The following is a 12891-nucleotide window of genomic DNA, read 5'->3' on the forward strand; positions in this document are numbered from 1 at the left end:
ATCTTAAAAATAAAAATTACGCTCAGGATCAACCACCTCATTTTTCTCATTCTCTCATTAAAGAGGATACATCATTCTGACATCTGAGATGGTTTGAAACCAAGGAAAAGAAAAGATTCTCCTTTCTTGTTTGAGGGTGTAGGTAATTATGTATACACAAGACCTCAAATCTGTTTTGACTGCAGTAGAACTGGCTGGGTCCTCTGTCTCCACGCCTTCCTTTGATAACTCGTAGTCTTCATGAATTTCTGTGAACGTGAAGGTATTTAGTTACCTATTTGACCCTTAGCCTTTTTAAGAGATTTCTGCGTGCACTTGGCGTGACTATTGGGCTGGGAAGCTATCGTCCACACAGCAAGTTGAAAACCTTTCCTCCCTTTCTATCCCTCCACCTACCATTTTCCACTAGAAGATACCATTTAAGCTTGTAGTTGCTTCTTTTAACTTCTGCTTGATTTGCTCCTTATTCTGAGGCCAAGTGGTGTACTAATACAGGCAGAGTAGGTAGAAGAAATTATTGGTTCATTTGAAGATGCCGTTCCTTTGATATAAATCACCTTAATTAGAAACTTAAGTTCTTTTGGTTTCTGTTTTCATTTTGTCCACTGTAAAGCTCCTATCCCTCAGATCTGGTGGGGATGCAAGGTGTGTTTTTCTTTCTTAATGGACTGCTTTGCTCACTCTGAGGCCAGTCACCAGGTGAATGTCAAACAAAGATCTGAGGTGGGTCTGCTCAGTGCAGGCTTGTAGTAGATGTGGGGTAGCAGACTCAAGGGAAGAATAATTTGAAGCATGAACCCAATAGCTTTGTGGACTTAGGGATATGAGAACAGACTAGATGGAGCAGTTAGGAGCCCTGGGCTGATCTTAAATCATGTCTCCGACCATTGATTGTATATAGAGCTTCACAGGGTAAAGGGAACAGTCTTACTATTTCTTAGTTTATTTCTTTGAGAAGATTTATTCTACAGATTTATCTTTTAATGTTTACTTTATTTAAACAAATTTGATTTTGATTATGAGATGTTTGATGGAAGAGTTAAAAATCTGTGGCTAAAGCTTAATCACACTTTTTTGAATCTGTTAGATAAACATTCATTTTGATGTTTATAGTAGCTTACATGCACAGAAAAACACTCCTACTACTGCTTCAGGTGTATTAAGCAAACATATTCTTTTAGCAGTGAATGGGTTCATACTAAATATATAGCTATGGGAAGTGTGAATGAAGAAGGGGAGATATCTTTATGGCTTCTTTCAGTTACTGATAAAAGAAATATCTTCTATAATTTCCAAAAGGAGATAGCAGTTATATTTTTTAAGCCCATGTAATTTTGATCACTTTAAGGAGTTTGCCAATAAGGTAATAAAAGTATCCTCATGGGGCGCCTGGGTGGCTCAGTGGGTTAAAGCCTCTGCCTTTGGCTCAGGTCATGATCCCAGAGTCCTGGGATTGAGCCCCACATCGGGCTCTCTGCTCAGCGGGGAGCCTGCTTCCTCCTCTCTCTCTCTGCCTGCCTCTCTGCCTCCTTGTGATCTCTGTCTGTCAAATAAATTAAAAAAAAAAATCTTAAAAAAAAAAGTATCCTCAGAATTTTATATCACTGAGTGGCTAAATGCACTGTTTTGTATTTCATTTTATTTCCAGGGCTACCATAATATCAGCCATATGGTAGGCATTATTATTATTTAAAATATATTTTTTAGGATTGTATTTATTTTTTTGACAGAGAGACACAGCAAGAGAGGGAACACAAGCAGGGGGGAGTGGGAGAGGGAGAAGCAGGCTTCCCACGGGGCAGGGATCCTGATGGGATCCCAGAATCCTGGGATCATGACCTGAGTCTAAGGCAGGTGCTTAACAACTGAGCCATCTAGATGCCCCTTCCCCCCGTTTTGATCTTAAATTACATTAATGATTGAATTGGGATGACTTATGATAAGAGAGAACTTAAAACCTGCCTGCATTTATTTAAATATACTTATTCATTTGTTCATTCAACAATTTATTGTTCACTGGATACTGGGCTCACCAAGTTGAGAAAGACCCTACCATCAGGGTTATAGTACAATGTGATAAGCAATAGTAGAAATACTTACAGGGGGCTAATGTGGCACAAAGTGTAGAATGGAATGTCAGGAAATGCTTTCCAAAATAAATGAGTTGAGCTAGGTTTAGGAGGATGAATAAGAGCTGTGAAGGGGAAGAAGAATATTCTGGCAGTAGATAGGCATATATGAAGGCAGAGAGAGTGAAACATTTAAATATGTAGAAACACATTTTGGGTTCCCTTTCTCTTTGGGTCAGTTCATTACTACTGACTGTTTCAGTCAGGCAAGCCCTGGTGGATCTCCTGAACAGTGGCAAACTCGGGTTTTGGCAGATGGAGGGATATATGCTTGTAGTGGCTGCAGAACCTCGGGCTGAGAACAGGAGGCTCCTTTGGAGCACAAGCCTCCCACAGGGCGCTCTTGGGATGCCTGTCCTGAAATTACCCGGGGTGGTAACAAAGCTTTCTTTTCTTCTTCAAACCAAGCCAGCAGGATGGGATGTCTGCTAGTCTTTGTGTTTGGAGCGGACCAAAAAACATACAGTGGCTAGCACAATGGCATTGTTGGGCTTCAGTGAAAACTAGGTCGGGGCGGGGCCCTTGTCTGTAGAGGGCTTATCCAAAGAACAGAGGTTTGACAAGTCACTGATTTGGCTATTTGACATTGATGCTGGTTTCTGATGTGTCTCGGAATTACTGATGGCACGTAAGATGATAGGATCTCTTCCTATTACTTCTCTGAACACCTGAATTTGGAATCTCTGAGTTACCTTTCTTTTCCTTCAGTTCTCATATTTACCACCCAGTTGCTATATCTGTTAGATTCTATCTCTGCATAGTCTGACTGTAGCCTACCTTTTCATGCCTATAATATAATAGCATTCTAAGTCAGGAATTTGAGTACCTCTCATCTGGACTTTTGCAGTACCCTCCAAACCTTCCTCTAGTTCCTCCTCTATGCTGCTACCAGCATGATCTTTCTAAAATGTAGTTTGGGGCATGTATTAGTTTCCCAGGGCTGCCATGACAAAGCACCACAATGTAGGTGGCTTATAACAACAGAAATTGATTCCTTTACAGTTCTGAAGGTTGGAAGTACAAAATCAAACTGTTGACAGAGCCGTGCTTTCTCTCTAAAAGCTTTAGGGGAAGATCCTTCTTTGCCTCTTCCTAGCTTCTGGTGGTGTGTCTTGGCTTACACATGTGTCACTCACAACTCTGCCTCCCTTATGTAACATTCTCCCTGTGTGTCTGTGTCTCTTGTCTCTCTCTCTCTTTTTTTAAAGATTTTATTTATTTGACAGAGAGAGATACAGTGAGAGAGGGAGCACAAGCAGGGGGAGTAGGAGAGGGAGAGGCAGGCTTCCAGCCAAGCAAGGAGCCTGATACAGGGCTCCATCCCAGGACCCTGGGATCATGACCTGAGCTGAAGGCAGACGCTTAACGACTCAGCCACCCAGGTGCCCCGTCTTCTTTTTTTATAAAGATACCAATCATATTGGATTAAGGGTCTACCCTACTCCAGTATGATCCCATTTTTGATTTTCCATCTGCAAAGACTATTACCCCAAAAGGTCACATTTACAATTACCAATGGTTAGGACTTGAGCATGTCTTTTCTGGGGACATGATTCAACACACAACAGATCATAGTATATTTCACCTATAAACCTTTAGTGCTCCTGTGGTCTGACAAATTAACTATAGATGTTTCATCTTGGTGTTCCAGAACTTCTCTAAAAAAATTACATATTTATAATAATAAATATAATAACAGCATAGATAACTAATATATTTTAAAAGAAATATATATTTTAAAGAAATAAATATTTTAAAAGAAAGGTAACTTAGAGATTCCAAATATAATAAAATAGCATAGATAACTGACATATACTGAGAACTTTCTTTGATATTGTTCTAAGCATTTTACACACATCAACCGATTGACTCTTCGTAACTCTATAGATTACATACTAATCTTTTTTGGGGGGTGGATACTATTCTTATTCCCATTTTATAGATGAGTATTAAAGAAACTGAATGACCAACCTAGGGTCATACAGCTAGTCACAGGTGAGATTCAGTCCTAGGCTGTCTAACTCCATAGTGTGTGGGCTTTTCCACTATACAGTACTGTCCATCTTTACTTTTTAGCTTGATCCCTTCTCTCTACTTATACCTTACTCAGGAGAAAGTAAAGGAGTAACTACTAATCTCTGCACTTTATCTTTGTGTTCCTTTTGTACAGAATGTCTTTCTTATTCCCAGTCCTGCATATGGGCTTCCATGAGATGGAACTGAATACTCAACAATGAGTGATTAGCCAGGCTTGGGGAGGGAAGGTATTCCAGGCAAAAGGACCAGCACTGTGTGCAAATGTTCAAGTAAGCAGGGGTCAGACCTTTATAAGCAGGAGTGAATGGCTTTATATTCTATGCTAAGTAAGGGTTGTGGGTTATCCTAAGAGTAATAAGGCATTATTGAATAGTTTTAACAGGGGATTGAGTCCAAGTTGGCATTTCAGGAGTATTTGGGCTGTATTATGGAAAATGGATTGGAATGAGGGCTATGTCTGTTCAAGAAAGGGGCAAAAAGACTAGATAGAAAGCCAGTGGAATAACCCAGGGAGGGTTTATGAAGATAAGATATTGATAGTGGGCAGAGTGAGTTGTATACTATGAACTAAGCACTATGCTGGACATACTTTGTGTACCTTATTTCTTTTCATTACTCCCTGCCTCTAATTAAACACCAAATCCTGTTGCTTCTACCTCTAAGGTGTCTCCAGATAATAACCTCCTTTCCATTCTTGTGGTCATTGTCTTATTCACCCCTTCCTACCTAGGTGATTCCAGAAGCCTCCTAACTGTTCTCCTACGTTCAATTCCTGACTTTTCTATACAGTTGGCACGTTACTGTTAGAGTGATATTTTCTGTATAGCATATATGTTACTGTTGTGTATGAAGAGAAAATTGTAGTTGATTATCACCTCGACTGGACAGTAAAGTAGACTAGACTGTGAATTAAGGGGAGAGACTGTCCCCACTTAGCTTTGTGTTTTCACAAACAGGCTTTCAGTGTTTGTGTAGGTGGATGGTTAGAGAGCTGGACGGATCTTCCTCAGGACAGCTCTGCTAATTACATGGTAGCAAATGATCTCTGTTAGTTGGATGGCAGCACATTTATCTGGTTTGAGTGAATGCCCTAGCTCCAGGCCAGTTGGGTAGATTTTTCAAAAAGTAATAATCCTTACAGTTGATATTTTCTTCACAGCCTCTGAATATGCCTTTGAGCCACTGTTCAGGGATAAGCTTGTTAGTGGCAGGTATCAGTACGTTGATAATCCAAAGTTTAAAAAAAAAAATCAACCATTTTGTCTTATTCTTCTGACTGATCATGACCGGGTGAGGCTACTCTAACTGACTAAAATCAGCTAACAGGGGCCCTGGGTGTAGTGAGTGTTACCTCATTGAGAGGTAAGTGTTGCCTAGTGCTGCTCCAGACTATTCTCTTTGTGGGCATGTTTATGTGTCGTCTGTGTCTGAGCTGGTACCATCAGAGCCTATGGGGATATATGGAAAGAACTATATTCTCAGTCTACACAACTTCTAGCCATCTTTTAGGATCCTCCTCAGATGTTAGCTTCTCTTTGAAATTTTCCAAGCTTAGGGAGAGTCAGTTTCTTCTTTTATACCTCAAGTATTTACCTCTACTAAAGGGTTATTGGTATTATTTACTTATATCTGTGTCTTTCACTGGACTTCCTTAAGTTATAAACTATTACTCATCTTTATCTACCTACATTTATTCTGTGTAATGTACTCTTCTAATCACAGAAGGAAAATAATGTTGATGTAAACTGATAGGTTCTTACTGTCATATGGGAGTGATAGGAAGTGGAGATGTATCCACTGAATGGTTGTAGAAATAACTGAATGGTTGTAGAAATTAATTGATATTCCTGAGTGGAAAACTGAGTGTCCACTAATCTGACCCTGTGGTGATTTTTTTTTTGTGGTGTTGACATATGATTTCTTGCATACATAATATTGTTTAGTCTCCAGCACACATCTATTTATTGACTGCCTTTTAGGATAAGAGTCTTTAATGAAATCAAGTACCAAACACAAATGAATTGGTAGAAACTCTTATAATATTTTTATTAGACCGCGAATTGGAAAGGCAGGTTTGGGTGTAGATAAAGTTGCAGAACAGTCACTAAGAGGTCCTGAAGTACCTGTAGCTCTTGGTTGGCTGATACTACAGTTTTCTGAGCTTGAAAGTGTAAAAGGACAACAATAAAAAATATAAAATCTTATCTCTCTAGTAGGTTATTTAAAGGCACTGCCAATGCCTTAGGCCTTATGTTGTTTTGTAGAGCTGCCCAAGGGAGTGGTCTGGAAGAAAACAAAGCCAAGCAGCTGTTACCCTGATCCTGGGACTCTGAATGTGCCAGTGTAGTTGATCTTGCCTCTGCTTCCCACAGAGGGATTGGCCAGAGGACACACCAGCTGAGCTTGTGCTGGGAGTTGCTTATGGGGAAGTGAACGTCCCAACTAATGGGCACACAGAGTGTGTAGCAACTTAGAAATCTTCCTTATTGGCAGATCTCAAACTTCCTTTCTTCATACACACAAAGGTCTTGAGACACTCAAAAGTTGTGGTTTCTGAAGGCCCAGAGGCTTATCAGCCCCCTCTAAAAATATTCGCCAAAGGCAAGCAAGATAAATGGTTTGTAATAAGAAACTCCATTTAGTTTCCCTCTCTGGTCTTGGTTTGTGCTTCTTCCATCTTGCCTGGAAGAACCAGAACCTCCTAAGGGTGTGATTCCTCACCTCACCTCACCTTTCTCCTCTGCTCTCCATCTTATGCCTTGATCTATGGATTCTCAGATCTTCAAAGACATGCTGAAAAGAGTAAATATGTGTTTTTCTGAACCAGAATCAAGAGTCCTGGCTTATCTTGGCCCAGAGAGAATGCCGATATAGGCTTTTCTTTCTTTCTTTCTTTTTTTTTTTTAAAGATTTTACTTATTTGACAGACAGAGATCACAAGTAGGCAGAGAGGCAGGCAGAGAGAGAGGAGGAAGCAGGCTCCCTGCAAAGCAGAGAGAGCCCGATGCAGGGCTCAATCCCAGGACCCCAGGATCATAGAGCCGAGGGCAGAGGCTCTAACCCACTGAGCCACCCAGGCACCCCAGATACAGCCTTTTCACTGTAGTCTTTTCTGCCTGGCCCTCAGTTGGGAAACCTCAGTGGCTCCTGAAGGCCTTCCATGTCACATTGTCACCCTATCAAAGAAGTGAACCACCTTTTCAGTTCTTTCTGACTGTCAGAACTAAAAGAATTTGCATGATGAGATGTTCACTATATTGCTCCCAAGTAGCTTGAAGTTTGCAAGTTTAGTTTCTTTTTAGCAAATGGGCTCCTCAAATGTGAACTGTGGACAGATTAAGCTAGAGTGAAGAGATGAAAGGTGCTGTGTTAATGCCATCAGTATGCCTCATTTTGAGATTTCCAAGATGGATTATCAAGTAGAATGGAGCAGATTGAAAGGTTTCCCTTTTGAGAAATTAGGTGTATTTTTAGCCATTCTCTCTGCGGTGCCAAGCCTGAGCCGGGGCGTCCAAGGATATGAAGTGCTGCATCGTGCTGCCCCCAACTGGTTCTTTCTGGTGCTTATGTTACCGCATCATGACATCTCAGACTGTATGGCACTTAAATTTTTTTCTAAGCACTTTCGTATGCTTGTATTAGAGTCTCATGATGACATTGTGAGTTATATGGATCAGGAATTATAATATCTATTTTATAGGTAGTAAAATTCTAATCACAGAAGGAAAATAATGTTGATGTAAACTGATAGGTTCTTACTGTCATATGGGGGTGACAGGAAGTGGAGATATACTCACTGAATGGTTGTAGAAATAACTGGTTAGTTGATTTGCCCAAGGGTAATTAATTATTAAGAGGCAGAACTGGGGGGCATCTGGGTGGCTCAGTGGATTAAGCCGCTGCCTTCGGCTCAGGTCATGATCTCAGAGTCCTGAGATCGAGCCCCGCGTCAGGCTCTCTGCTCCGCAGGGAGCCTGCTTCCTCCTCTCTCTCTCTGCCTGCCTCTCTGCCTACTTATGCTCTCTCTCTCTGTCAAATAAATAAAATAAAATAAAATTAAAAAAAAAAAAGAGGCAGAATTGGACGAAAATTCAGATCCCCTGACTGCTCCCCCTTTAGGTTCCCTGGTTGTTAAATTCAGTATCACCCCCCAAAATAGGTATTTAAGAGCTTAATGTTAAGCTTAGAGGAATTTTTCCTTTTTCGCTTATGAAAGGAGAAGAAATATAATATATCATGTAAGGTTTGAATAAATTCATGATCTCCTTGGCAAAAATTTTTGAGCTCCTGTTCTGTATGAGGCTCTTTGACTCAGATGCTGCAGCTTGTTAGTCTAATGTAATGTAGTGGTTAAGAATGTGGATTCTGGGGGCGCCTGGGTGGCTCAGTGGGTTAAGCCGCTGCCTTAGGCTCAGGTCATGATCTCAGGGTCCTGGGATCGAGTCCCACATCTGGCTCTCTGCTCGGCGGCGAGCCTGCTTCCCTCTCTCTCTCTCTGCCTGCCTCTCTGTCTACTTGTGGTCTCTCTCTGTCAAATAAAAAAAAAAAAAAAAAAAGAATATGGATTCTGGGCTAAACTGCCTGGGTTTGAACCCTGGCTGTTAACTTCTAAATGCATTTTATAAAATGAGAATAATAGTATACTTAATTCATACAGTTATGTGCAGATTAAATGAGATAATTGATGTTAAGTTCTTAGACTAATGCATGGCACAAAGTAAGCACTATGGTGAATAAATATTAGCTGTTGCTACTGTTGTTTTGTTGCTGTTGTTACTATTATTACTCTGACTCTTATCACCTCTATACAAATACATTTATTTGCTCCTTTTTTTTTCTCCATTTCATCGGTTTGTAGAAATGATGAACAGCCAAATTTATTGAAGGAGAACATCTTCCCATAGTTTCTCCATACCCTTATCTTCTTACTCACGCTTCAGTTCACTTTGGTCTTAACTCTGGTCTTGACCAACTGCTGTCGCCATAGTTACCGATGATTTCTTAGTTGCAAGTTCAGTGGAAATTTTCCTGCTCACTTTACTCTAATTGTATAGCGTTTGATATTTTTCATCATCATTTCCACTTTAGAATATTCTCCTTCTTTGACTTTAATGGTAACATTCTTGTTTGGTTCTTCCTCTGCCTGCTCCTTTAAATGTTACTATTCCTTAGGATTCTGTGAATTTCTCACCTTATATGTTAACCCCTGGACAACTTCATACATCCTGAGGGGTCAGTGACTACTTCAGCTCATTGTTACTGCCTCCTAAATGTTGGTCTCTAGCTCAGACTTTGTCTAAGCTCTTTTTAGGACATCTCTACCTTGGCTGTCCCACAAGCGCTTACGCTCAACATGTCCTAGCTGAGCTCACTATTTTTAACCTTGCTGCTGCTTCTAAAAACATGTCTTTTTGTCTATTTTGTGGCTATTAATAATGGCATCCAGGAGCCCGGGATCAACCTAGAGATTTTCATTGCTCTCGTCCCCCCCATCCAGACTGTCATCAAGTTTTGTGTGTGTCTGTTTTTAACTCTGCCATCAAGTTTATCTTGAATCTTGCTCTGTTCCAGTGTCTCCTCTGTTGCCTTAACAGATGCACCCTTCTTTCACCAGGATGATTGCAATAATTGCCTATTTACCCATTTCCATAATCTGTCTAATCCATCAATCATACGATTGCTTTAAAAAAATCTTTTCTTTGAAAAATAAAGATGAGTATTTTGCTCTTTTTTTGGACTTATTTTGTTCTGATAGACAGGATAAAGTCCATATATCTTAGCAAAGTATATTGGCCTCACCTGTTTCTACTCTTCATGCACTCTGGCCATACTGAGTAAATTATTTCCTGAATGCACCTGGCACCTAATCTATAACTTTGCATATACTGCTCCCTCTGTATGCATTGTCTTTCTTTCCTGTTCCCCCAGGCCATCCTTTTGATTTCTTATTTCCTCTGTGCAGCTTCCTCTGACATGCCCAGATTGACTTTTGTAACTTTATCCTCTGCGCTCATAGTGCTGTTGTACCTGTACAAAGCTGTGTTTTAGCATTTACCACATGATACTGTTTGTACCACTTAATAGATTGTCATCTCCGCAAAGGAAAGGGCCACTGTGTGCAGCACCTACCATAGTGCCTGTGCACCGAAGAAACCCTCAGTAACTTAAAAAAAGTAAAAAACATGGAATCTCCATTCTCTAGGTGTTTATTCTCTAATGGTTTCACCACCAGCCTAAACATTCCTGACAAATGGTGACTGGGTTTTTCCTTTTGTTTTGCAGTATATCAACTCTGGAAACCTGGAGCAGTTGTTAGACAGTAACCTGCATTTGCCCTGGACTGTGAGGGTGAAACTGGCCTACGACATAGCAGTGGGCCTCAGCTACCTTCACTTCAAAGGCATTTTCCATCGGGACCTCACATCTAAGGTATGAAGGCTTTCCTTGCACAACTCTTTGAGACACTGTCTTCCGTTACCAGAAAGCTATGTTAAGAAACCAGTCACTAATGAGCTTTGAAATGATGAAGATCTCATATAGATTTATCATTTAGTCACAGAGAATATAACTTACTACTCTGTACAGCTAGTCCTTAGAAAGGCAGTGTTGGCTCACAGCGGGTACCTTTTAGTGTTGAGCCAGGCAACATATATATCTTAAGAATCTTAATCCTTGACCCAGTCTGAATGAGTGTTGCAGGAGCAGGTGACGTGGGAGGGTTAAGATAGTCCTCTCCTGTAGGAGTGACAGCAGTCATTGCAAATTGGGGGCCTGTGTCGTAGAGTTCTCTTTCACGGCCTTCAGGAGGTAGCTCTTAACTGAGAGCAGGAGTTCACTGCTTTTGTCATTTGAGTGCAGGTTGTGAGGGCTATAATGTACTGACCCATTTTCTATCTGTGTGATTGAGTTTCTGCCCTTCTGCCAGTTCTTCTTTGGCATCAGCTAGTCTCTTGCTGTCCAGATTGCTGTGTGACTAGGTTAGAAAAGAGTTGCTTTTAGAGGAAGTTGGCCATGCTACAAGGCAGGCACTTCAGGGCCAAGTGGCCCAGGACACCACCATAACCAGGCTTATATAAATAGTATTGTTTGATCATTGATGTGGGAACTATAAGCCACCTAACAGGACTTCTGTGCAAGAGCTGATTTAAAGTCTTCTAGAGAGGTATAGAGGAGTTTTGTACTTGTCCAAGAATAGCTGTCATTTCATTCTCCACCCGCAACACCTACACATGCACACATATAGACATGCATACCAGACTCCTGCACCCCTTCTGTCATGAAGGAGGGGTGAGGGAGCTTGTTATAAGACAAAGTTTGCAAAGGGGACACAAGCAAGCTGTACTCTCAGAGCCAATAAGGCCCAGAACAGTAAGTCCTTGGTTACCTCACACAACAGCGGTTCTTGTGTTCCAAACAGCAGTACTGCCCCTAAGGGACCCTGGCGATTGGCTTATAAACTGCTGCAGAGAAAATAGCTTTGGGGAGGTGGATATGGGGCGCCTGGGTGTGGCAGGGCCTTTTGTAGTCAGCTGCACTGTTGCTGAAGCAGCATTAAGATGGCAAGTGGAGGAACGCCTGGGTGGCTCAGTCGGTTGGGCATCTGACTCTTGGTTTCGGCTCAGGTTATGATCTCATAAGTCATAAGACCCCTTTGAGTCCCTTGTGAGCTTAGGCCCCACAGTGGGGAGCTGAATGTATGATTAGTGTATGCCTTTGACACATATGAAAAGAAGCCCAGTTGTTCAATTATCTGCCCAAACTTTCAAATAAGAAACTTTTGCTAAGCTGTTTCTGTGTGTCTGTGCTAGGTTTGAGACACAGAGATGAATGGGATCATTCCGTCACTGAAGAGGCAAACAGAGAAGTCTCTCTGCTCTAGTGTGATGAATTCTAATAGGGGAGCGGACACAGAGGAACAGAACCCAGGCAGCTGTAGGGCCTATGCTCCTTTTTGAGCCTGAAAATCAGAAACATTTCCCATCAGGAAGGTCTGTCTGAGCCTCCCTTATGTCTTCTGCTTACTCTGGGCAAGGATACAATTTTTTCCCCCCAGAGGGAGTAGGGAGGGCCAAGGGAGAGGGAATCTTTTTAATTTTTTAAATTAACATATAATGTATTATTTGTTTCGGGGGTACAGGTCTGTGATTCATCAGTCTTACACAATTCACAGCACTCACCATAGCACATACCCTCCCCAGTGTCCATCACCCAGCCATCCTATCCCTAGCCTCCCCAGCAACCCTCAGTTTGTTTCCTGAGATTAAGAGTCTCTTATGGTTTGGGGAGAGAGAATCTTAAGCAGGCTCCATGCCCAGCATGGTGCCTGACATGGGGCTCAGCCTCACAACCCTGAGATTATGACCCCGAAATCAAGTTGGACATTTAACCAACTGAGCCACCCAGGGCGCCCCAAAGACACTTTTGAATAAAGCATTCTTCGTCCTATATGTAGTGGACCTTATATTCCACACAGCCTGAAAACTGGTCTGGCTTCTTCAGAACGCCACAGTGGTCTGAGCTTCATATTTTGTATTCTTTAGCCACCTAGTTATAATGAGGCCATGTCCAAGTTGGGTGAGAAATGCAAGCATTGTACTAGATGCCTTTGGACGTTTGAGATAGTGGCTGGAGTCCCAAATGAAGGGGTTTTACGGTATTGCACATAGTGCTGCCTTCTCCACGGCCCCTGGCCCCTGCTGCTCTCTTAAGACTACGTTGCTCCTGC

At 41.6% G+C, this 12891-nt stretch overlaps 1 protein-coding gene across 2 annotated transcripts in view; it reads left to right on the top strand.

Annotated features, from left to right (window-relative positions):
* Positions 1 to 12891, top strand: part of TESK2 (testis associated actin remodelling kinase 2) — a 133850-nt gene that overhangs the window by 113502 nt on the left and 7457 nt on the right. For both annotated transcript variants that reach the window (XM_046009983.1, XM_046009992.1), the window contains one exon: positions 10449 to 10595. In XM_046009983.1, coding sequence (XP_045865939.1) covers positions 10449 to 10595 — 147 coding nt within the window. The remainder of the gene's footprint in view (positions 1 to 10448; positions 10596 to 12891) is intronic.

Source organism: Meles meles, chromosome 1 (assembly GCF_922984935.1).
Source record: "Meles meles chromosome 1, mMelMel3.1 paternal haplotype, whole genome shotgun sequence".
In the NCBI taxonomy this organism is placed as follows: domain Eukaryota; kingdom Metazoa; phylum Chordata; class Mammalia; order Carnivora; family Mustelidae; genus Meles; species Meles meles.